Here is a 26451-nt window from a genome sequence, read left to right on the forward strand (position 1 = left end):
AATGGTAAGATTTTATTTCGAGCCTAGAATAATCGCAGAACTCAGGAGCCTAGGAGAACACGATGAGTCTGAAGGCATGGGCAATATAGTGAGTTCAGGGGAGGCTTGAGCTGTTACAAGACTTTGTCTCCAAAAAAGAAAAAATTAATCTTCCAGCGACTATAAAGGACTGGAAAAGCAAGACACAATGGCTTACCCTAATCAAACCATCAGAGTGATGGAGCAAAAGCCGCCTTGAGATAAATACCGCATGATGAGGATAGGAACGTGAGGCAAGCTCACCTGGAAGCAGTTCTTGCATAGTCCAGACAGGTCGCACCCTACGGATGTCAGAGGAGGCACCTAGAAGGGCCCTGAGTCTCACGTGATAAGTGGAAAGGGAAGCTCTGCACTTTGCATGAAGGGTTAACGTGTGCTACATGCTCAAGAGGCCATTTTGAGTACCGTGCCTTAGGTCGCACACATGGTCAAGCCGTTTCCAGCAATAACTGCTGTTAAACACGTGCAGCCTCTCTCCACCCTCACAGACTGCAGTCCGTCTTCTATGGGTTCCTCACCAGAAGGAGGAAGCCTTGACTCGCAAGAAAAGGTCTCACTTTCTTAAGGCCTGGAAAGGGCTCGAACAGGTACAGTAGCTTACTCTCTAAATCCGTTCCTACGCTCACCTGGAAAGCAACCCCTGTCCCAGAGGCACAGCCAGTTCCTGACCATCTCTCCTATGTTCCATGTTGCACATGTCAAAACCATAGTGACTGCCTTCTATGAACAAGTAGCTAGCTCCTGATAAAGAATTCCTCCTTCAAATGTGTCATTAGCACCTCCTGTCACTTTACTGCCACACTTCCGAGTCTTCGCATCTCCCTGTTTCTTGTCACCATGGCTGTAGTTATTTTCTTGAAGTCTCGTGCATCTGTGCCCTGACACTTCTCTAGAGCACAGAGTATTGCTTAGAAATGAACTTCCCTTCCTAACTGCAAACCTGACAATTGATATCTGCTGCTGTACTTAATTTTCATATATGTTATAACCGGTCATTTTGTGTGTGCTTGTGTGCTACGTATTGAGTCCAAGACATCATGCACGCTGAGCACACACTCTTCCACTGATGACATCCCCAGCTTCATACTTCTGGGCGCAGCAGTGTGGTCTAACTGTGTGCCTCCCTTACCCAAAGCAAAACTAAACAGAAGTTGGAAACAAATTTCTAACATGCTTATGTTAAATCTGTAATTCTTTAGCTCTGGGATCAACACTTTTTCCATAAAAGACCAAATGAATGTCGGGCATACTGGCACAGGCGAACAATCCAAGCACTTGGAAAGCAAGAGTAAGATTACCATGAATTCTAGGCCAGCCTGGACGGAACCAGGCTAACATGGGATACATAGCAACGCCCATCTCAAAAATAAATGACGAATGAATGACTAAATAAATAAAGTTTTGTGGCCTCCATCATAATCACTCTGCCAAGGCAGCAAACCTAGCCATAAAGAACAGTAAATTAATAGAAGTCTACACTACAATCAGACATTATCTACAAAGACAATAGAAATTAACCAAAGGGCCATACACAGTCTGCCAAGCCCTGTTTGCCCTTATGGTTAGAGCTCTTCAGTAACCGTATCATTAACCCGCTCACTTACTCTCCTATTTCTTTCTTTCTGGCTTTTTATATTAAAGAGAGACAGAGAGGCAGAGGCTCAGTAAGTTATGGCTAGTACTAGAAGCAAGGATGCCAAGCTGAAGGGTCCGTTCCTTTAAAGAAAGAGAAGGCTGCCTCTCCATTGGGCAACTGTGAAAACCATGGTCACCGCCAGATCTCTGCTCAAAGCTATTTCCTTATGTCCAACTGCATGGTACTCTTTGCACCCCCAGATCAAACCCCTCCTCTTGCCATGCCCTGATGCATGTGGCCTGCACCTTTACCTTAAGGCCCTTACGTTTTCATGGTTATATACTGTCTTGCTTACTGACTTTTATCTCACTGACCTGGGCTGTGTATGGAGTATCCTAGATAACTAATACAACTTAACCTTAACATCCAAAGCCATCCACGGATACATAGGCATGAAACAAGGTCAACCCTCCTCATAGTTATAAAGATTAAACCAAGTGATCTCTTGCATTAATTATATCATTTTCTAAAAGAAAAAAAAAAAAAAGAAGAAGAAGAAAGAAAGTATAGGCTAGCCCTTTTGATCTTCCCAGGATGAAATACTCCAAATACAATTGGAATGCCACATTTTCATATGAACTACTCAGAAGATCCTATTTTGCAATTTTATATTAAACACCTCATGGGAAAGATTGATTTAGGGTAACTTTTGGATTCCTAGAACTAGGAAAATATAATCCTTAAACTGCTTTCTGTTACCTAGATCTAAAAAAAGTTTCACTGAAAAACATTTCAATCTTCCTCCCATAGAAAATATGGAAAATATTTATATAAAATTTGCATTGAAAGTCTAGGGACCTATTTTTCAAAAGGTAAGAAAATGCCTCAGAGGCTCTCATATTATCTGCTTATAGCCCGAATTGCTTACGTTTTCATTTTAATGTCAGACATTTAAGGAAATTTCACTGTACTAAAAAAAAGTGACAAGTTATTTTGTTAGTTTATACATAACAAACTATTGTACCCTAGCATCAACGAAACATAAACAAGGGCTGAAGAGCCGGCTGAGTGGTTAACTACTGACTGCTCTTGGAGATGACCAGGGTTTGAATTTCAGCACCCACCCCTATTGCAGCTAACAACAGCTTGTAACTCCAGTTCCATGAGATTTGATGCCCTTCCCCCCGCCCCAAGGGCACAGCACACACATGGTGCTCAGACAGAAATACATGCAGGCAAAACACAAAATAAAAAAATATTTTTGAAAACTATAATCAATGGGAAAGGGACATTTTCAGCAAAGAGCAAAGAGATGGAGAGAGAGGAGGAAGAATGTGGCCAGGATTTCTAGTTCCTTCAGAGCTCCTGGGACCACTTCGATGGCCTGTAAAAAGACATAGCACAGGATTTCTATAAATCTCATACATTCCCTTATGCAAAACTTCCAGGATCAGTGGTTTCAAATCCCAAAACAACAACTCAGATAAAGAAAAAAAAAAGAGAGAGACACTAACTGTAAATTCCTCAAGTTTAAAATTAAAATGCTAGGACCAACACCCAACCTTGTCGTCTGACCTCCATATATGTGCAATGGCACATGTACACCTGAGCTGACACATTAACACACACACACACACACATGCACAAATTCAAGCTTTGACACAAAACCTCCAAAAATAAATGGCAACAGCATTAACATACCCTCAAATACAACTAAAAGTGATTAATAACAATATCTTTGATATGTTCATTAAATTTTACTTTCATTTCATTCAACTTTTATAAGTAAAAGTCAGATGTATTAAAATGTCTTGCCAGGTGGAATTTTTATTACTATCGAACTTGTCACAAAGGAGTGAGTACAAGACACCACAAGAACCAAAAATGTAAAACCAGAAACAGACCCTTTAATCCCAGCACTAGGGAGGCAGAGGCAGGCAGATCTCTAAGTTTGAGGTCAACCTGGTCTACAAAATAAGTTGCAGGACAGCCAGAGCTTCACAGGGAAACCCTGTCTAAGAATTTTTTAATAATTAATAAATATATACAAATTCCCAAAATTAAGTATCCATCATGAATTCGTCAAAAATCAGACCATCTACAGAATACAACAAATAAACCGATGGATCTGGGCAAACTGACTGATCTATAATCAATACTAAACAGTGGGTGCAGAATGCAAAGATTACCAGGCAGAAAACCAGATGTAATTAATCTTCAACTCATAGTGAGAGAAACCTTCTAAATTAGTGCCTTTCTGTACAACTGGTTCAGTAACAAAGGCAAGCTTGAAGGAGGAAGTCAAAGTGGCAGCATCTGAAGGCGCAGCCAGTGAGACTGAGAGACACCACATAAGCTCACCAGGAGTGTCCAATCACTGTCCACTGTCTGTTTGTCTTGATACTTCAGTTCTTCAGTGATCATTTCTTGATGCCCTCACCTCTACCTGCGTCAGCACTCTGCTGCCCTCCACATAATCCTGCCCTCACTCGCTCCCAGAATAGCAGATTCTCCTCCCTATGTCTGCCATTTGATATCGGTCCTGCCAAGCAGAACAAAAGCACACTCTCTCACAGGCCGCCACCCATGCCCTTGCACTCCACTCCTCCTCAATACAGTATGCAGACCACGTACCCCAGCTTCCCTGTTGATCTTCGTCTCCAATACTTGTAGCTGTGTTTGATGCTCTTGGTATTTATTTTCCATCACCTTGCAGAAGCTCCTGTTTGTTCTTATACAGAATCTTGGTGTAGAATCAATCATCCTTTCATGAGACTTGTAGCAATCTTTGACTCTAAATCACCTATCAACTCCTATTAAGTAGTTCCAAGTATGAATGTTGCCTTGCTTGTTAATTCATTAGCTCCTTATGAGCCAAGATTAGCAACTAATTGAATGTATTGAAGATCTCTTTACTTTGTTGTTTTTATAAGCGCATATTACTTATACAAAACAATGGATGGCTTTCATACATGCATTAAATATATTTTTATCCTATCCACCCCTACTATCTCCTCTTAGTCCCCTCCTGACCCCACTGATCTCTTCCTCTTCCAAACTAGCCCCCGTTCTATTTTCATGTCTTTTTCTCTTGTGACCCAATGAATTTAAAAGTAGGTCGTTAGATAGGAGCATAGGCGACTTACCAGTGGCTACACAACTAAAGAAAACCCCTCCTCCCTTTCCCTTTCCCCCCAACAACCATTACCTGCCTGTAGATATCATGCAGATAATCACAGTACTGACCAAGGACAATACAAGTAGTAAACATCGAACCCCTACTCTGATCCACCCAATGGACAGGACATTCTCCGCAGTTATGTGGAGAGAGGGGACTGACTCTGACATGAGCTCTGGTGCTCCATATTTGACCACTTCCCCTTGGTGGGGAGGCCTGGTGGCACTCAAAGAAAGAATAAGCAGGCTACCAAAATGAGACTTGATAGCCCATGACCATATGGTGGGGAGGAGGTCGCCCTCGGTCATAGACATAGTGGAGGGGAATAGGGTGAAAGTGGGAGGGAGGGAGGAATGGGAGGATACAAGTGATGGAATAACCATTGAGTTGTAATCTGAATAAATTAATAAAAAAAATTTTTTTAAAAGAGTTCAAGAGTACAACAGCTTTGCCATTCCCAGAAGGCAACAGCCCACAACAACTCTCTCCTTACTCTTACTTTTAACACATTTTCTGCCTCTTCTGTGATGTGTCCTGAGCCTTGGAGGGCTGATGAAGACATCCCAGTTAAGGCTGAGCATTCACCAGAATTTGTTCTCAGTTATGAGTCTCTGCAGAAACTGCCACCCATTACAAAAGAGAAGCTTTAGTTACCAAAGCTTACAGCATCACTAATTTATGGACACAAATATAAATATTTGGAAGACAGTTTGACCACATGGCCACTTAGTAACTTACCCCTGGGGACCTATGCCCTCCCCAGCCATGGGCTTTTGACTTCAGGGTTTACAGTACTAGATATGAGTTCCCTGCTATTGAGAAAGCCTCAGGTCCCATTAGAAAGCTGTTGTCTATGCTCTGAACAATCATGTCATTATTGTACCTATCGGCACATCTTGTCCAGTGGCTGACAAGGGTCCTCAGAGTCCACAGCTAAGGAAATATGGATGACAATTCTCACCAGCAACCTGAGTAACACCTCTCTTCTGGCACCATAAAATCTAGTCAACAGAGAGGAAACTTCCAGCTCAATTCCACGTTGATTTCTCTGTCCTGAAACCACAGTGTGTGGTGTCCTCAATAGCAATATCGTACCATGTACTCCTGGTGGGCAGCCAGCAGCAGCAGCAGGAACCTGTATCATTTCAGCAGCTTTAGGGTCTCTCTGACCAGGTCCTCACAGGAAAGCAGCCCACCCCTGATCCTTCTTTTCTTTTAAACTATCTACATATAAGAATCTAAGCTACATATTTCAGTTCCCAACAAATTACAGAAAACATGTCACCACATAAAAAAGTATCATTTTCCTTCAAGTAAAAATTTAAAGCAAGGTCTCGATGCTTAATTCTACTTATTTTAACAATGACAGACTCAACCTTCACCATGGCAGTTCTTCCAAGAATAACTAAAAGGCTCAAATATCAAATACTTCACCACCCACCATCAAAAAGAAAAACAGCAAACTGATTTCTCCTACTCACACATGTGTGATGCCAGTACTTTGGAAACTCAGGCAGAAGGATGATGAGTTTAAGGCTAGCCTGAGCTATCCAGCGACCTCAAGGCCAGCCTGAGCTACACAGTAGGCTCAGTCTTTCAAAACAAACAAACAAACAAAAAAGGTGTCTTGTTTTACTGCCTTGTGATACCTCTATCATATCTCAAGGCTCCACTTTAAACAACAGTAACATTTATGAATAATAAATTGTCAAGTCCATCCTGTAATAAAATTTTATACCCCTGGTCTCATTAATACCATCAGCTTAATAAATGATCACTAGGAACTTCAGTCTCTGAACCACAGAAAATGTCAATTAGCAAAGTCAGTGATTATTTATCAGTGGGTAAATAGGCGCCAATTCTTCTTCCCTTGTTATTTTGTGTTTGTTTTCAAGAATTTTCTAATTCGACAGTATTGGAAGTTGAAACTGTAGCTTGTACATCAAGGCCACCATTTTTCATATTTTTCACTTTTGGCACTATGATGTCTGGCTGGCTGGGATGCAGGAGGTCTAACTTGGAGTCCTGAAAGTGATAAAAGAAAATGTGCTGGGAAAACAGGAACTTAGATGTTTGGCCTCTTACAATAGAAAAGAATGTTCCAAGCAGACTTTTTCCCCCTTTAATGGCCCTGCCATCAGCTCTACGATGCTCATAACTGAAAGCAATCTGTACTACATAATCTGATGCCTTAGACTACGCACACAAACCTGCCCTTCCAAAGGAATAAGAGGAGATGCTACACATACTGCTGTGCGTCAGTATCTAGAAAGGGTTTTGGTTTTCATCTTAGCAGAATAAAATATATGTTCCTTCTAGTATTATTTAGTGCAGATGTTCAGTAAGCAAATCAGATAGGAGTTAAGTGGAAGCAGGGACTTGTACTCTCTCTTCATTCCCCAACCCTCAAGGAGACATCAAAACCATGAGCTGGGCTGGAGAGGTGGACAGAGTGTAAGAGCACTGGCTGCTCTTCCAGAGGTTCCAGGTACAATTCCCAGAAACCACATGGTGGCTCACAATCATCTGTAATGAAATCTGATGCCCTCTTCCAGAATGCAAGCAAATGTGCAGGCACAACATTGTATACATAATAAATAAAATTAATAATAATAATAATAACAACAACAACAACAACAATAGATGTTTTAAAGCCAGGCATGGTGGCACACATATTTAATCCCAGAATTTGAGAGGCAGATGCAGTTGGATTGCTATGAGTTCGAGGCCAGCCTGGTCTACAAAGCAGGTACAGAACAGCCAAGGCTACACAGAGAAACCCTATCTCGGGAAGAATAAAATGTTTTAAGTGGTGCTTCTCTGTAAGGCTACAGGATTTGGTGAGCCCCTGAACTCCCATTTGAACGGGCATGCCAGCGACATAACTTAGCTGCTATGAGACCTGAGATGGTGACTTAGCCTGGGAGAGTCTGGGTGACCTTATCTACTACAGAAGAGGGAGGTCCTTCTGAATGCTGAAGCACACTGTGGGATTTAAAGAATGACCACAGCGTCTCTCACAGGAGCTCTAAAGCTACTCAGTTTCTAGTATAACAGTGCATAAGATGGAGGCTTGGCCTTTGCTTCCAGATTCCCAGAGGGCATTATGTACCAATGTATGTCATAGATAGTTATACAGACATATAGATTATAGTATATAGCAATAAATGTATACATAGTTAGAATCATAAAGATGTACGCCAGAGACTAATATATAGGTATATAGATCACAGATACGTAGAGATAAATGAATAGATATTTATAATTATAAAGATATATGTCAGAGATAAATGTATGGACATGTAGATTGTAGATATGGAGGGATAAAAGTAAGAGATATTTAGAATTATAAAGATGTGTGTCACAGATGAGTCTATAGATACGTAGATATAAATATACACAAATATGGATATAGACACAAGGGTATTAGTTAATTGGAGCAGAGAAAGCAGGTTGAACCCCCAAATTACATATGTATGTGGAAGTAGAGTTCATTAATATGTGTTATCCTTTAGATATGAATATTTTTAAAGTATGAAAACTCTGAATCTTTATTTTATAATGTCCTAATGAGACTAAGGTATAACTGCGATTTTACTAAGCCTCCAAATGAACTTAAACAGCAAAGACAGACACTCTCTCCCTCTCTGGCTCTTGTCCCCCTCACTGATCTCAGAACAGATGTGGGAGAAAGCTGCCAGCAGGAAAACGAAGCCGCTCCTGACTTCCGGGGAGGTGCTACTGAAAAGCATCGCACACACTGCCCACCAGGGGGAGGTGTTGTCTAACCAGCAAGTACTCCGCCTGACCGAAGATTAAAACGACTTCCTAAAAATTTCTAAGCTTTTAGGAAAAAGAATTCTCGCATTGGAAGGAAGATCTGAAATTTTTCTACTAACCACCTTTAATCAGGTTACAATGTCCTCACGGCCTCACCATCCACTGCTCACAAGCGCTTGGGCCTGTGGGATGATTTATCATGCCTCTAGATCAAAGAGTCCTAGAAGGAATCGAAGACCCCCTCCGATAGTTTTACATTCCACCCAGGAATGCCCCAGTCCCCCACCACAGGCGCCGCCACCCTCACTAGCAGTCTACTGTGGGAGTTCAAAGGAAGTGGCGACCAGTGACAACCAGGATGCGACCGCCCCACCAAATTCCAAGCCATTTTATGATGGCTCCTACTTTAAACATCTGCCTACATTGAATAAAACCACTGTGGGTAGCCAGGGCTGATGATGGTGCAGGCCTGGAATCCAAGCCTTTAGAAAGCAGAGCCAGGTAGACCTCTGTGAGCTCCAGGCCAGCCGCATCTACACAGCCAGTCCCAGACTAGCCAGGGGTACATAGTGAGACCCTGTCTGGGGAAAAAAAAAAAAAAGACAAAAATACAAAAACCAAGAAAACAAACAAACGACACTCCAAGTTTCAGTAAATATACCCAGTATTTTTTCTTGAAAGAGACATTTATCACACTGTGATAATGACAAAGGCCCCAAGTCGGCTACCAAGGTGTCAGCGGCCAGGGCGCTCTGGATTATACTCCTAGTCCTTAAAGGGGGAAGCAAATATACCATAACCAATTTAGCAGTCTATTATCATTAAAAATATTTTGGCTTAACCCAAACAAATAAATTAATGTCATAAATATTTAACCAAAACTATCAAATTACTAGAAAACGGCACAAGGAAAATCGCTTCTTGACACAAAAATAAGCTAAGAAATGAAAGCGACAAGGCCCTGATAATCCCAAATAACCAGCCCTTCACACGCACACTGGAAAAGGGGAAAACAAATGGCAGGTTGCATTCATATATACATATATGTGTGTGTATATAACAATAATGAGAAAAAAAGGTCAGGAAATTGAAAGGCAACTCGAGAACAAAAAAGGAACTAAGAGGTGGAGAGGAAGGTATAAAAAATAAATAAATGCAGCAGTCATAGATAAAATTCTCAAAAAATTTGTTTCAAAAACAAAAGTAAGAGAACACAAGAAATCTAAAACCCATCTGCACAACAAATTCAACTGCTGTGCAGCAAAGAAACTGGTTAGCAGAAGAGACAACCAACAGAATATGAGAAAATATCTGCAAAGCAAACATCTGATAATAAGTAAATATATCTTAAATCACTTAATACCAAAAGAACAGATAAGGGCTTTTCTTTTCTTTTCTTTTCTTTTTTTTAATGGACAGAGAATCTGAACAGACATGTCTTAAAAGCTTAACAGAGAACAAGCACAGCCAACAAGCCCATGAAACTGTTGACCATCACTAACTGTGGTTTCGATGAGAACGGCCCCCATAAACTCGTATGTTTGAACGCTTGCTCCGCAGTTGGTGGAACTATTTGGGAAGGCTTAGGGGCCTTGGAGGAGGAGGGGCTTCCCTGCAGGCCTGGGGGCTTCAAAGGCCCACACTATTTGCACTGTGCCTCTCCTTGCCTCGTGCCTCTCTAGCAGGACAAAGTCCTCACCTACAGCAACATGCCTGTCTGCCTGCTGCTATGGTTCCTGTACCGTGACGATCGTGGACTTTAACCTTCTGAAACTGTAAGCAGACTCTTGCTTCTATATGTTGCCTTGGTCATTAGGTCTCTTCACTGCAATAGTAAAGTAACAAAGATACTAATCATTTGGGGGGGGGGGTGGCAGTTAAGACACTAGGAGATATCACCTCATACCTGCTCGAAAGACTATTAGAAAAAAGACAAATGTGTTGGGAGGATGAAGAAATAAAAGGTCCTCAGTACACTGTTGCTAGAAATGTAAGTAACGACATTGTGAAAAACAGAGTGGAGACTCCCACAAACACAGAAATAGAATGACCATGTGATCCATCAACCCTGTTTCTAAGTATACAGCCAAAGCACGCCAGTTAGGCAAAGAATATCTAAACACCTACTTTTTTTTTTTTTTTTTTTTTTTTTTTTTTTTTTTTGTATTGCTATTCAAAATACCCAAGATACTGATAGAAACTAAGTATTTGTGGAGGATTAAGTGGGGGAGGGGAATGAGACACACACCTGCATAATGAAGAGTGACTCATCAAAGACTAAAACCCTGTCATCTCTAACATGATTTTTAGCATGATACACAAGCAGCTCTCTGACTGCCCCAAGTCTCTGTCATGTGTCCTCTGAAGCTACTGTTGCTTCCAGCAGCGTCACTGTCCAGGCAGTCTCCTCTTCTAGGATGCCTTCCTTCTGGTCTAACTGTACGTGCCTTCAGTAGACTGCTTTTATTTCAGCAGGAATCATATTGTGTTAAAACCATCACAGTGCCCGTCTATAATGCCAACCAGACCATATATATGGAAGTCTCTCCAGTTCAGCCACTCATTGCTTGCTGGCTGAGAAGATGTCCTCAAAAGGCCGCTCACTTGTGTACAAGGGCAGTTAGGAGCTCTGATGCTTGCTATTAAAGCAAACCCAGGTCTCTTGACTACTTGTGCGAGATCTTACTTTAATGCCAGCATTTCCCCCCACAAGTGCACCCCAATAACGTCCCATCTCAGGCTTCCGGTTTTACTAACTTATCAACTACTCCACCGTCAAAGTCCCCCAATCATGTAGGCTCTTTAAAGCTGGAAGGCCGTTCACCTTGTCATGGCCCTTGTATGATTCCCACCATGGATCCCTCAGTCCTCACAGCCAGCTGGAGAGGACTCCCAACTCCACCCAGTACTTTTATTAACCTACCGATAGGCGACTCTGAAACTCACCAGCTGCTATAATTTCCTTAATACTCTCTAAAACGGGGCTTGCCACCCCCACTTTAAAGCGGTTGTCCTTTTGCAATTAATAAATCTGTAACTTATCTGCAAATGTGCTTAGGATTTTAGGTCACAGTCCTCAGGGTTGAACCGATGTGAAAGGAGCCACGCGATCACTTCTTCATCCTCTAGTGGTGTGTGTTACACCGTCCCCAACATGGTAACTGGACTCACAGACAGAGAAAAACGCAGCAAAGCTAGTGTTACCATGGCTCTGCCTTATCTCAGAAACCCCTTACCGTTACCTCTCACGTACATAGAGAGGAGCCTAGCCTCTCCATGTTCACAGTGAGGCTACCCGGAGCTGCACACCATCGGATTCATTACAGCCGCTCACCGAATCAGTGTTCCTCGAGACACTTAGGAGAACCTGAATTTTTGACAAGCATAAGAGGTACCCAGGGTGTCTCTAGTGTGCTTGAAAGTGGAACAAGGTGAGACTGGGGCAGAAATGCAAGTAGCTGCCTTTATCCATTGCTTCCAGTGCACCATGATACGAAGAATATCACTTTGTAAGCAGTGTTCTGTGACGTGCAAAAAGTTCCCAGAGTTCCCTACATAATTGCTGCATTAGTACTCCTCAGGAGGCCATGGTAATCATTTTCAAAACTTCCACAGGCCAACTTAATATGTACTCGTTCCTTTTTAAGAACTGTGATGCTTAAAAAGCAAGTTTCAACTCCTTAAACTTACACATGGACTGCAATAATCCTGTATTGCAGCAAAACTCATAAACAATATAACAGCATAAAGGTAAAATTCAAAATAACCAATATACTCTCCTAAATATAGTACAAGAGAAACCAAAATGTAACTAATATTAATTATATGACTGCTCAAGATAGCGAGACACTAATTTGTCAAAGGGAAAATCACCCTGCAAGCAAGGCAGGAGTCAAGAGGGACAGTGCATTAAACTATGACTCAGTGGCCTTACTGTTGCCTTCTGTGGGTTGATATTTCAACATCATGGCCAACTGTTAGTAAATCTCCCAAATCAAAACCAAGCCTAAGCTGCCCCTGACGTACATATATGGTAGTTACTGTCTTAGAAAACCTATATGAAAGATCATTCAGAAAGTGTTTATATAGCATATCTTAAGCACAAATAATTACAAACATATTATCCTCACACCACGTGACTGTTCCCCACATTAAAAGTTGCATATGAAACAACTATTTCAACTATTGTCCCACCCCCCTCCCCACCATAGAAGTCTAGAAGTCTTGCCTTCCACAAACAAACAGTTGGCAAGGGCAGATCCACATATGTGGTCCTAACTTTTATATAGGTTGGGGAAAAATAGCTCTTTAAAAGAAAGAAAACAAGGCCAGGCATGGTGGTGCACACCTTTAATCCCAGCACTCCTGAGTCAGAGGCAGGCAGATCTCTGTGAGCTCGAGGCCAGCCTGGTCTACAAAGCAAGTCTAGGGCTGGCTGCCAAGATAACATAGAGAGACCTTGTCTTGAAAAACCAAAAATAAATAAGTAAATAAATAAATATGAAAGAAAGAGAGAGAGAGAAAACAATACTGTATGTTCCTTATCGCCTTTGAAGCCTCATGCATTCTCTGGATTTAAGAAAATCTATTCCAGGATGCAACTTTGGATTGAAAAGCGTAACTTCCTTGAAATCACAACCTCAAACATGGGCACAAGTGCTAGGACTGTAATGCTGGGCCATAAGGCCAAGTGCCTAGCTGGATAGCGGCATAGGCTGAGACCACACGAGAGGGGTGCTGGCTAGGAGCTGTTTTTTACAGTCATCCGTGAAGTGACAGCACAGCGGAGCGCTACAGTCTCAGCCTCACCACGAGGAGCCTCAGAATTGGGCTGTGACATGAAACTTCCCATATGTTAACAACTAGTGTTTTTTCCCCACACACACAAGCGGATAAATTCAAGCATAAACGAACGATGACAACACATAATCTCTGCTTTGCAAAATCAAAATAAGAAGACATATAAAAATAAACGGAAATTAGGGATAAGACAGCTTGTCAAGGAAGAGTGCAGGGGGCCACTGCTAGAACACCCTTTGTGGAACAGGTCATGCACCAGCAGCTAGAACATTCTTCCAGATTCTACATTTCAAGGATACAGGCAAAAGCATCCTACACCCTAACAGCATCCAAAGAACTGTATGTCAGTAAGAAACTATCTCTTCAATATAAAACATGGGCAAACAGGGAAGTCATTTAAAATTAATCATAAATGGTTAGTAAGCACATGAAAAAAGTTTGGTGTTAATTCTATTTAGTGCAGCAAATTTCTGAGGATAAAAATTTCTCCATTCTAACTGACATATGCTATCCCAATGTTCTTTCAAAGTTGATATGATTCTACCCTCAAGAAAAATTTAAATACTGCTTATCAAGAGTGTGTGTGTGTGTTCATAGCTGCCTTATTCATAATAGCCAGAACATGGAAACAGCCTAAGTGTCCCTCAGTAGAAGAATGGATAAAGAAACTGTGGTATATATACACTATGGAATACTATTCAGCTATTAAAAACAAGGAATTCCCGAAATTTGTGGACAAATGGGTTGAACTAGAAATTATAATGAGTGAGTTCATCCAGAAGCAAAAAGAGACAAATGGTATATACTCACCTATATCGAGACACTAGCCCAAGGGGCATGTCCCATGAAAGACTTTACTTACCAGGAAAGTGGGTCAGAGGGGAGGATATCCTATTGGGACTTTAGGTGAGAGAAGCATGGGCAAATGGGGAAATAGAAGGATCCAGAGGGTCCTGGAAATCTACAAGAAGAACATTAGGACCGGTGGATCTGGGTCCTGGGGTCCTGCTCAAACTATGGCACCAGCCAAGGAAAATATAGTAGCAGTACACTTCCAACCCCTACACAGATCTAGCCAATGGACAGGACATTCTCCACCGTTGAGTGGTGAGGTCTGACTTTCACACAAACTCTGGCGCCCCATTTTTGACCACGTCCCCTGGATGGGGAGGCCTGGTGGCACTCAGAGGAAGGATAACAGGTCACCAAGAAGAGACTTGATACCCTATGAGCACATACAGGGGGAGGAGGTCCCCTTCAGTCACAGTCATAGGGGAGGGGAGTAGGGGGAAAGCAGGAGGGAGGGAGGAATGGGAGGATACAAGGGATGGGATAACAATTGAGATGTAATATGAATAAATTAATAAAATATTAATTAAAAAAGAGAGTGCATGCGTGTGTCTGTGTATTTACATACTATGTTTCCCATACGGATTTGAATTATTAGAATCAAATGATTACTTTGCCTCGGTCTCATGAGTAGCCAGACTACAAACCTATGGTATAATCCTTGGTTCCTCAGCTTTTCAATACCGGACAGGAGAAAAAGGGGGAGGGAATAAAAGGGAATTAAAGAGAAGGTAGTGGCGGGGAGCAGAGCTTTCTGTGTTGTCCCACACTGCGACCCTAGCACTTAGCGCTTGGAGCAGGTATTCTGGGAGGTCAATGATCACTTGGACTGCATTAAGACGCTTCCAAAAGAAGGAAAGAAAGCAGTGGGGGTGGAAAAAATAAAAACAAGGCCAGGCATGTAATTGAACCATCAGAGTGCTTGACTAGCACGCCTAGGCCCTCCATCCATTGCACTGTACAAATGAACTGAGAAAGCAATACATTAACAAAGCATCAATCTAAAAAGGGGGGGGGAGGCAAAAATATTATACTTGACAGTAGGAACAAGATGTAAGCATTTAACACGCCCTCTAGATTATTTCTGCAACATTCCGTGGCTATCCACTGTGTATGAAGCACCAGCCCTTCCAATCAGACAGCTGAGGCTACTAGGGAACAGCTCGTTCTGCAGATGTGTGGGCCGCTGCTGGGTGAGGTAGGCTCATCACCTCAAGGACCCCACCCAAACACAAAGTTCACAATCACTCTCCAGCTCACTTGACCAAACCAAAACCAGATGAAATCACTGCCTATCAAGCAGGCTTTCTGGTTCAGATAAAGTAATGGGGACTATCTGTCCGTTTAGTAAGGGCCAACTAATGCTGAGTTTTCATGTAACTGTATAACACATTATAAAGTCATTTTTTTTCCTGCTGTCTAAATGGATGAAAATGAGTCTGAGTCAAGCTAAAGGAAATGTTCCAAAAAAAAGAGTCATTCTGAAAGACTCACCATGAAATTACAAGCTGTCTTAAATCTGTGGTAGAGACAAGAAAATAAGTCAACAGAAAACCATATAATCAGTGGACTTATCATTCATTCTTTTGTATGTCTGTGGTTCCTATGCCAAATCATGTTTTTCTTAAAGTAACGAGTCCTAGTTTTCCTCGACTCTACAGCTACATGCAAAGATTAGAGTAAAAACTAACCTCTGCCCTATAGTGCTACAGTGCTAATTGTTATTTGCTTTTTTCTTGTTGCTCTTCTTATGTTTCTGTTTTACTTTTTATTCTGTATAATAGAGTAGCAGTCACCCAATCAGTAATGTACTAACATTTTCTCTCTATTATCAAGATTACTAGCTGCACATCTTTATACCACAAACTAAAACTTAAACTTCACTATATTAAGGCACTTGATACCAGTCTGATGGCCTGTATTTTATCTCTAGAATGGAACCACATGGGAGAAGGACAATGTCTTCCTCCCTGAATGTTATCCTGTGATACACACAAACAGACACACACACACACACACACACCACACTCCACCACCACCATCACCATGCCATAAAATATTTCCTTATTTAAAAAAAAAAACTCAAAATAGATGACAGATGTATAAATAAAAGAACTACAAAACTTGAAAGAAAACACTGACATAAATCTATTTAACCTTGGAATAGACAAATAGACATTACACCAAAAGAATAAGTAAGAAATAGATAAAACTTGACTTTATAGTATGTTATGGTTAAAATTTTTCACACTACAAATGACCCCATCAAGAAAAGAATACAAGGAGAGAACAATCTCCAAATCACAAAGCTGATAAGGGACCTGAATACAGAATATATTAAGAACTTTTACAACTCAATAGCTGAAGACTAATAAACCATATTAAGGACAGAAAACAGGGCTGAATGAGCTTTCTACAAAGACAGCAAATAGTAAGCTGGCAGGCACATTAAAAGATGTCTAATGCCACTAATGGGATAGAAATCCATTAGAGAGCAAGACAGTCACAAGGGACTCTATTATATGGCGTAGCTAGGATAGTTAACCCTGTGGAAGGAGACAAGAAGGAAGTGTGTGTTTGTCTGGAGAATTGCCACTGGTATAGGCACTTCTTTTTGAGAATACAAAAACTGTTCATAACTACGGTCATGGTCAGACAATTCTATGAACAGGCTAACACTGAATTTTATATTTTAAATAGGTGACTTATATTGTATATAAATTATATCTCAATAAAAATAAGGCAATTCTACCTTTTCTTCAAAAATACTTATTCTGTCTTCTGGATCACTATGGCAGATAGGGAGAGACATGTGCTTCTTTTCCTCTGGGGTGAATTAAAAAAGCAACACACATCCAAACATAGGCTCACTACAATCACTGATGAGGCACATCAGAACTCACAACCCCAATACACAGCAGGCACACTCACCCTAAAGGGAGAAATACAGGGATGCTGAACACCCACCATCAGCAGTAATCTACATCTGACATGGGGCAGAACATGTGCCATCACTGAATAACTGAAAAGTAATCTGTATATCATAATAACATCTGAGGAAGAAGGGTACCTTCCAAAAGATGTCCCCAAAATTTAATGAAATAGAATTGACCCTGGAGGACCCTGAAGGAAATATAAATTCAGGAAATACAGGGTAATCTTAGAAAAAATGTGATCAATTATTTGGAAATCCAAAATCATGTATCTATGAAAGAACGGACTGAACTGAAGATTAACAGAAAAGTGACTGATATTATGAATACAATTCTAGAAATAGGAAGTTTTGGGAAGGATGTCAGATGATATTTTAAAATGGAAATAAAAAAAACTAAGAGGCACAGAAGGTAAATGCAGTAAGAACCTCATAAGTAGCAGCCAAAGAATAAGCAGAGGGCAAATAATTGAAAAATAACAGAATGAATTCCTCTGTAGGTAAAGAAAGATATGACAGAAAGGTCTCCACAATGGGCAAGCCAGAACAAAGCTCATTCTCCTGACATATAGGTAGAGCCATGAAAACACACACACACACACACACACACACACACACACACACTGAAGCAGGAGATCCAAGCAGTACACCTAATACGGATTACATCTAAGTCTACAAGACAAAAGTTTTATAATGGCCTAGAAAACAATATTAGCGCAAATTAAATCATCAGAACATTAAAATGAGAAGCATACCTCCAAGAGGAAAGTACATTCCTCCTACAAGGAACATAATAACAATATTTTTAAAATAAAACAAAACAATCAATGAGTATATCTAACAAGACGCTGCTCTGCTCCCTAGATTCCTTGCAGAGCTCTGGTGTGTTCTACCTTCAATGGCCAGCAGAGGTCGCACACACACACAAACACACACACACACACACACACACACACACACACACACACACACACACACACACACACACACACACACACACACACACACACCCGCGCTCTGCTTCTCTTTCACTTCAGCTGCAACTATATACACTACTTGGATTTGGCAATTCTTAAACACAAGAGCCGTGTTCAAATATTTAGAATCAGCCTGCATTAAAAGGACAAAAGCCTTTCCTATTGTTAACATATAGGATGCAAATGTTAGGAGTCTGGTAGTACAGGCAGAGTCCAAAAGCTTCTGGTGGAAGGCAAGCAGCAGAGACCAAGCAGCCTCATCGCCATGACAATGCCATGAGCCAGCCGCTCAGTCACCATGAGAAGTGACCTTAGACTCACTGATACTTAGAGACGCAGGCAAAAGAACACACACACACACACACACACACACACACACACACACACACACACACACACGTGGGCGCGCACACGCACACACACACCATATACATCTACTTTAGATAGACTATATAAGCATTTCGTCTTCGTTTTTCATTAGAGAATTAGAAAATAGTAAAACTTTGAGGTAACTGCCAGCAATATTTATAATAGCAAACTTAAATACAGGACGAAGAACAAAACATAGAAGCAATGGCCCAAACTCACTGCCAGGAATATGGAACCTGGGCTGAGGGTGAAGAGAAAGGGCGCCATAGCAAGTGTGAGAAACGGGCTAAAGCCCTAAGACATTGGAAAGAGAGGAGCTCACACTCCTGGTCTCTTCATTTCCCACTCCCAGCCCTGTCTCTTCTTATATTATTTAGTCAAGACTCCATTTCTTAGACATGCATACACATTGTTTTAGAACTAAAAGCCTAAAATTAACATTATACTTAAGAAAGCATTATTTTTTACAAAAATATAAATGTATACATCTAACAGACTACAGGTAAATCAGTCCTTTCCCAATTAAATTTGGCAATACAAATATAAACCAGAACAATCTTTCTATTAGGCAGTTTGATAGATGAGGATTTTCATTTAGTTAAGGTCCAAAATTATCCTATTACATATGATGGAACACATCTGGAATCCCAAAACCAGGGCGGATGAGGCAAGGAGACAGTAAGTCAGAAGCAATCCTGGCGTGTATAATAAAACACTGCCCCACCCAAAACCTTTTTGGTCAATAAATAAATAAATACAGAAAATAGAAAATGCAACTGTCTTTGACACTTGGACCAATGTGTGGTGCCAAATATTCATCTATTAATTGAACACTGAGCAAACGGGTGCACCCTCAGATGTGGAACAAGAAAGTATAAACGGTATGAGAGGTAAACTACCAAAGGGAGAAAACTTTGCTTATAATAGGGATGTTTTTTCATCTGCTCCTGTTCACTTTGCCATGGTGGTCCTTGGTAAGCATGGCCCACAGGAGACCATGAAATGAGACCAGGCTCTGGTGCACAAACCAAACACATCTCAGTTTGGAAAAGTACCACACTGAGCCTCCCTACCCCTTGTTTATTCATTTCTTCATTTCTGTCATGCTTTTAGCTCTAAAATGCACAAGCTCTACTGTGCTTGGTTTCTCAGACAGTACACAAGGGCAGGTTACAAATATCCCTGTAAAAGCAGGTATAAACTAGGATTTCTCTTGGATAAATATCAAGGAATAAAGTGGCCAGGTGGTACCAAAGTTTATCTTAACTGCTTTTTACATATCTCACACACCTGTAGTAAGAGGCCCAGCAGATGCACATTCTTGTCAATAGCTCCACCCACTATTGACACAGAGAATATTGCACATTGTTTACATAATTGAGTAAAAATTGTGCTTCCTCAGAGTAAAAGAGTAAAACCAGAAAACCACAAGGTGGCATGCAAAGTTAAGAGCAGCCAAGGATTTCCAAACTGCCTTAAGACGATTATAAATTTAGAAACTATAACAAAAAAAAAGATATTTCAAGTAATTTCACTACTTTGTACTGTATATAAACATTTCTAAATGTTGAAATATGAATGTTCAGTTTAAGACTAAACAAATTAAGTGAATATGCATGCATTGGCTTCTTGGGACTCTTAAACTGTTATATAATCTCAACTAACATGCCAATCTGGAACACAGAATTACTTGTTTTGTTTTCAACCAAATCCCAACCACACTGGGTCAAATTACTTACATATGTAAAACAGATCCCAAGGGTTGGATTTCCCCGAGGATCAAATAAGACACCATATTCCAGGTACACAGCATAGTATTGACGTGTGAAGTAATTTAGTTAATAGGATTATTGATATTAATTCTATTTGTTCTAAGCTCTTTTGAAGAGTGTTGTTTCTAATCCTAAAATGTGACAGCTAAATTGGACCAACAGGTTTTTGCTGTTGTTGTTTTGTTTGTTTTGCTCTCTTAAGACTGCATCATCTGAAAAATTTGTGGAATTTGTGCCTCTCCATAGCATATGATGGTAGGTAAAAATAAAGTGTAGGTATACGGAAGCACGGTAAACGTGGAAAATAAAGGCTTAGGGAGAATTAGGTCATTCCTGCAATCTTAAGTATTGAAGAACATGCGTTGGAGTTCCTGAGCACAAGCTGCAGGGACCGCACCCAATTCTAGTCTTGGGAAGATCGCTCTGTAGACACGTGGCCACCGGCTCCTCAAGGGTGCACAGGAAGTGATGTAGTAAGTACGGCTACTCAGAAATCAGAAGGGCCACACTTCTTTTACCTGGAAGACAATGTTGAGGACACTTACCAGGATCTGGAGTCTTCTCTTCTGACTTCCCAAATAAAAATTCGTACTTTGCCTTGGCAACACTCTGGGAATGTGCTGATGATGCCTTGTTACCCCAAACAAACGGCTCTGCCTGCGAAGTGAGAACCGAAGTCACCGTTACAAACACAGCATAACTAAGCTACCTGGCAAATACAAGTAGCCAAACCACTAAAAAGTGAAACATTTATATAATTCCTGATTGTGTCATGGTTTATTGTATACACGTGTAATGATATGAATGTATATGGAAAAAAATGTTTCATTAAAAAACATGAAAAAGTGTATCACTACAGTCTTTTTACTCGCTCTGCATTTTAAATAAACATGTGGCCAATTAAGCAAACAAGCAAAATACAGCACCACAAATGATAACAAGACAATTTACTCGAGCAGGGAATGACCAGACCATCGTGACGTAGACGCTTGACCACCGCTATCCAATCACTCAAAATGAAACAACAACAAAAAAATCATCAGAATACAATCAAGATTCATGATTTCAGGAGTGAGGCTCAGCCAAAAAAACAGTATACATGTGATAACCATGAGGGAAGAAAAAAACATACAAAGAGCCTGCCGTGCCTGTGGGGCGGGGTTACGATAAACTGCTTTAAAAAGTTTCCGTGGCTGGGTAAAGCTCGGCTAGTAAGGTGCTTGCCAGGTAAGCAAGAAAACCTGAGTCCAACATCTAGATTTACGTTAAAAGAAACAAGAGGAAGCAGACATGGGAGGCATGAGCTTGTAATCCCAGCCTGGGAGGGGAGCCTGGCCGGCCTGGCCTACTCGGTGAGCTCCAGATCAATGAGACCCTGTTCCAAACAAAGTGATCCGCTCCTCAGGTAAGACACCAACCACCGTTAACCTGTGGCTTTCACATGCACACTCAACATATATGCACCCACATGAACAGGCCCCTACATGCGTAAACACACGGTAAGTTTATGTTACTTTTTTTAGCTAACAAAAAGCTTAATGTTACTTTCTGCATGATCAACATCACCCGGGGCAAAATTTAAAATATTTCTCTCTATGCGTTCTGTTGAACAACACCAGGAAGAAAGTAGTCTTTCTCCCGAAATTACCACGTCTGTGTATCAGAAACAGCATTCAGCTAGACAAGGCATACACAACGGCCAGCACTTCCATTGATACAATCTGCCTTATAGCTGAGCATCTGTCCAGCATCCCCTGTAATGCAAAAAAAAAAAAAAAGCTGCTATTTAAATAAAAATTACAGAGGTAAAATTGGTTCACATGACAACTGTAAACTACTAAGGCCTCCCTCCTGACTGCTTTAGGCAACTGTCAAAATTTGAGTGGTTCCTATTTCTAGGCCTATTCCTGGCCTAGAACTAAGTAATAGGTGAAATCTGATCTGTGCCCATCAGGGAGGCAACCTCTTGCCTGTATTGTAAATAAAAACATCCACCACGTGGGTATTATCTACACTGCTCTCTGTCTTGACTATGAAACAGCTACCCTCATGTGGGACCCACAACTGACCCTCCATTCTGCGGGACACTGACATTAGGGTTCTATTAACAACCAAGTAATTGCCTGAAATAAGGGTACCCTAAAACTCACTGCCTTTGAAGCAGAATTGACAGCCAGTGAGAAAAGGGCCCATCACGGTTCCATCGCCCTACTACAGACAGGTTCAGCATGTGGTGATGCGCCTGTCACTCTCGCCCATCACCTTGCTCTTCCATACCATTATAAGAAAGTTAACTCGCAGGATGTTGAGACAGCATTCCTTAAAATACCTCTACAATCGTTTAATTTTCTTAATGTGCAAAATTCATCTCTGGAAATTCTCCTTTGTGTAACGTGTTTAACAAATATAGGAGAAAATAGTGATCGTCTGTGTATTCAAAGAGCTCCTGGCTAATAAAAGAGGAACTTCCCCAGGGATTCCCAAAGAAGGTGACCTAATTTGGGTAAAATGTTTATGCCTGGCTCTCTAAAGAAGTAGTACTTGCAGAAATGAGAAGGACAGGAAGCCGGGAAGTACAGGAATGTGGGGCTGTGCACAGAGACAGCCATTGGAAAACGACCAGCCTCTGGTTATACTGAGAACTGGCCAAGCCGTGCAGAAGAACATGTAAGTGGGCAGCTCAGAGACTAAGAGACAGGAGCAGGGCTCTAAGAAGCAATGACCAAACAAACGTGACCGCATTTTAATCAGAGCTGGAAAGAAAGCCAACAAAAAGCTTTTGCCACAATTTTTATTTATTTACATTTTATAAAGATTATGCATTTACGTTTTAAAAGGCCATAGGATTATCACCCAGAGGACAGTCTAAGAAAGAGACTACAGCTCGTGGCAAAAGAAGTATGCAAAAGTGGGTTAATTTCAATCTTTATGTAGAAGCGGTCTATAATTTTCTGGTTGGCCAAATTTTTTAAAAATTAGAGAAAAGAATAGATCAAGGACAATTGGAATGGATTATATTTAATAACCACTTTTCTCTGGCAAGCATCGTCCAGTGCACAGAGCAATCCCATAAACCGAGGAGAGCTATCTTCTCTTCTCATAGATGAGGAAAGGAATCAATGAACGGGTAACTAATGTGTCCAAGGTGGTACAGCTAAAAAAGTATGTATTCCCGATTTAATACCATGCAGTCAAAATCCAGAACACATGCCTCTGAGGATGACATACAGGAGTCAGGCTTGCGCATCTGGGCATAGGCAGGGAGATAGGAAGAGATGAGAGGCAGCCATTGTCAACAGCTTGGACTTGGCAGCCAGGTAACCTCCAAAGCCACTTAGCGTGCCACAGAAGTATTCTGTAAAGAGGAAGCTCATCAGTGCAGTGCTGGCAGACATCAAGGACGTGATGTAGGAAGGACGTTCAGCAGTTCCAGGAAAGATAATCTTTTTGGCTTAGAGTTGCAATTAGAGCTTGAAGTCTATTCTAAAGAAAAGTCCACGTGAGCAACAATCTTTAACTTTAGGTCTCTGGAGAGCCTAATCGTTAAGATTTCTGGAAGTCCACACTCAGGAAAAATACATCCTTCTTCTCACTTAGGATGAAATTTGGCAATATTTTAAACAATATGAATAAAGCCAGCAAGTCATAGTACTACTAGGAGCTATAAATTTATCCCTAACATGAAAACTTAAGAGCAGATTTTTTTAAAAATATAAACTCATCCCTGCTTTAAAATATAGGTACTATCAATAAAGTCGACATTATTAATAGAATAGTTACTCTCAATACAGTAAGTCTAATACTTTGGTAGCCAATATATAGTTGGCCCTCTCTACCCGCAGGTTGTGAGTCCACAGATGTAATCAAACACGGATCTTGTTCCTCTTGCAGAGGACACAAGTTTGGTTCCCACAGCACCCACGTGATGGCTTACAGCCATCCTGAACTTCAGTTCCAGGGGACTCAACACATCCCTCTGACCTCCAAGGGCACCAGGCACACACATGGTGTACATACATATGTGCAGGCAATTACTCATACACATGAACAAAAGCTTTTTTAAAAAATTTTTTAAACCTCTAAAATGACACTTAAATACTGGGTTTTTGTTTGTTTGTTTGTTTGTTTTTGTTTTTTTTTAACCTTTAAGTCAGGTGCCTCTGTCTGTGCATCTCTGGGTGGGGATTTGGGAAAATGTATAGTTGTGAGTGAGTGTCCTGGTTACTTCGCCCAAAAGCGTCCTGGGGGAGGAAAGGATTTACTTCAGCTTCCATTTCCAGATCATAGGCATAATTAGGAGGCCTCGGGGCAGGAACTGAGGCAGAAATCATGGAGGAACACGGCTTACTGACGTGCTCACTGGCTCAAACTCAGCTAGTGTTCATACTGAACCGGCCTGCCTAGCTACAGATGGTGGGGGCTGGGCCTTTCACATTAATCTGCAGTCAAGACAATCTCTCATCAGCACAGTCAAAGGTCCATCTAACCACGCAATTAGATTACTATCATGACATCACCACCATCATCATCACCACCATTATCACCACCACCATCAATGCTATTTTCCTGCATGTATGTCCGGGTACCATTTGCATATCTGGAGCCCATCAGAGGCCAGAGACTGCATATAATGCCCTGGAACTGGAGATGCACATGGTTGTAGCCACTGTATGGGCACTGGGAACTGAACCTGGATCCTCTGGAAGAACAGCCACTCTGAGCCATCTCTCCAGCCCTGACCAGAAAATTCTTTCAATTGGGGTTCCTCCCTCTTCCCAGGTAACTCTTGGTTGTTTCAAGTTGACAGTAAAAACCACACAGCACAGTGAGTATACAGGGGTCATGATTTAAAGTGTGCTTCTCCACATGTCACGATCAAAAGTGTGTAAAACACACGGATAGAAGGGAGGTCTCAAACATCTGCAAGAGTTAGCATAATGCGTAGCACGTACTAGAACACATGTTGCTGTGCTGCACCCAAGAGTTTCAGACCCTGTTAGTGCAGGGACTGAAAACGTGCACTTTCTACCAGTACCCCAGGAGATGCTGATGGTCCTACCATCGCACTGTCTACACCACAGCTCCCGGTTGGTGTGTGTTCCGTACTTTATTGTACGCCCTAATCAGCTGGCCTGTGCAGGTCTGAGGTTCAACAGACATCTCAAGTACCTAGACCAGCAGGCTCTACAGCTGAGCGTGAAGCCATGTTCCGAGCATGCTCAGATTCTCACAGAAGGAAAGGATCTGTAAGGACTGCTCTATCCAGGAATAACACTCATGAAAGTGCCTCAATTTAACAAAGCACTCCATATCTTAACAATTGTGCGGGCCCCTACATGCAGGCTCGAATCAAAGTACTGATATCCCTCTACCTTAACAACGTGAGGTAAACTCATTCTCCTTACATTCATTGTCTTGAGCCTGTGAGCCCTGCTGACACCGCTCTTCCCATGCTAGAGCATTTAAACCTTCACCTATCACTACAGTAGCCACCGGCCATTGAAGAACTGCATTTGAAATAATCAGCTTGATTAAAGACATGCATGTTTCAGGAATATGTTTCCCCATCTGTATTGCTACTTGAATAAAGTGTACTCCTTTTCGCCTTATCGCCATCACTTTAGGAGCAGAACTCTCTTCACTAAGGATACAGGATACATGCTGGGGATAAGCTCAGCAGCAGGAGTGCATGTTTAGCAAGCATGGGGGGCCGAGGCTCAATCTCGGACGCCAAAAATATCAGGAAATAAAGGACTTGTATCTTGAGTTAGGTGATCGGGACTAAAATCCATCTCTTCTAGCATCTGGTTCTCCTCAGTTTTACATAAACGTCTAAACTTAAGGTTCCCTGCTGTATACACACACTACAGAAGCCGCGCAGCTGGCATGGTGGTGACACATGCCTCTGAACTTGGCACTCAGGAGGCTAAGGTGGGAAAGTGGACAGTTCAAGGTCAACCTGATCTACCCAGTGAGCCAGTATCTGAAGAAAGAAAGGAAGGAAGGGAAGGAGGGAGAGAAGGAGGGAAGAAGAGAGGGAGGGAGGGAGAGAGGGAGGGAGGGAGGGAGGGAGGAAGAAAGGCTACACAAGCAAAAAGCCCCTATTACAATGAACATCTTTATTTTGAAATCTGAAATTTTTCAGGCACTGACAAGACACCACAATTAAGAAAATTCCA

At 41.4% G+C, this 26451-nt stretch overlaps 1 protein-coding gene across 1 annotated transcript in view; it reads right to left on the minus strand.

Annotated features, from left to right (window-relative positions):
- Window positions 1-26451, minus strand: part of LOC127210140 (uncharacterized) — a 111562-nt gene that overhangs the window by 24226 nt on the left and 60885 nt on the right. The window contains exon 3 of the mRNA XM_051169816.1: window positions 20818-20929. Within this exon, the coding sequence (XP_051025773.1) occupies window positions 20818-20929 (112 nt within the window). The remainder of the gene's footprint in view (window positions 1-20817; window positions 20930-26451) is intronic.

The sequence above is a fragment of the Acomys russatus genome, chromosome 27 (assembly GCF_903995435.1).
Source record: "Acomys russatus chromosome 27, mAcoRus1.1, whole genome shotgun sequence".
Lineage (NCBI taxonomy): Eukaryota > Metazoa > Chordata > Mammalia > Rodentia > Muridae > Acomys > Acomys russatus.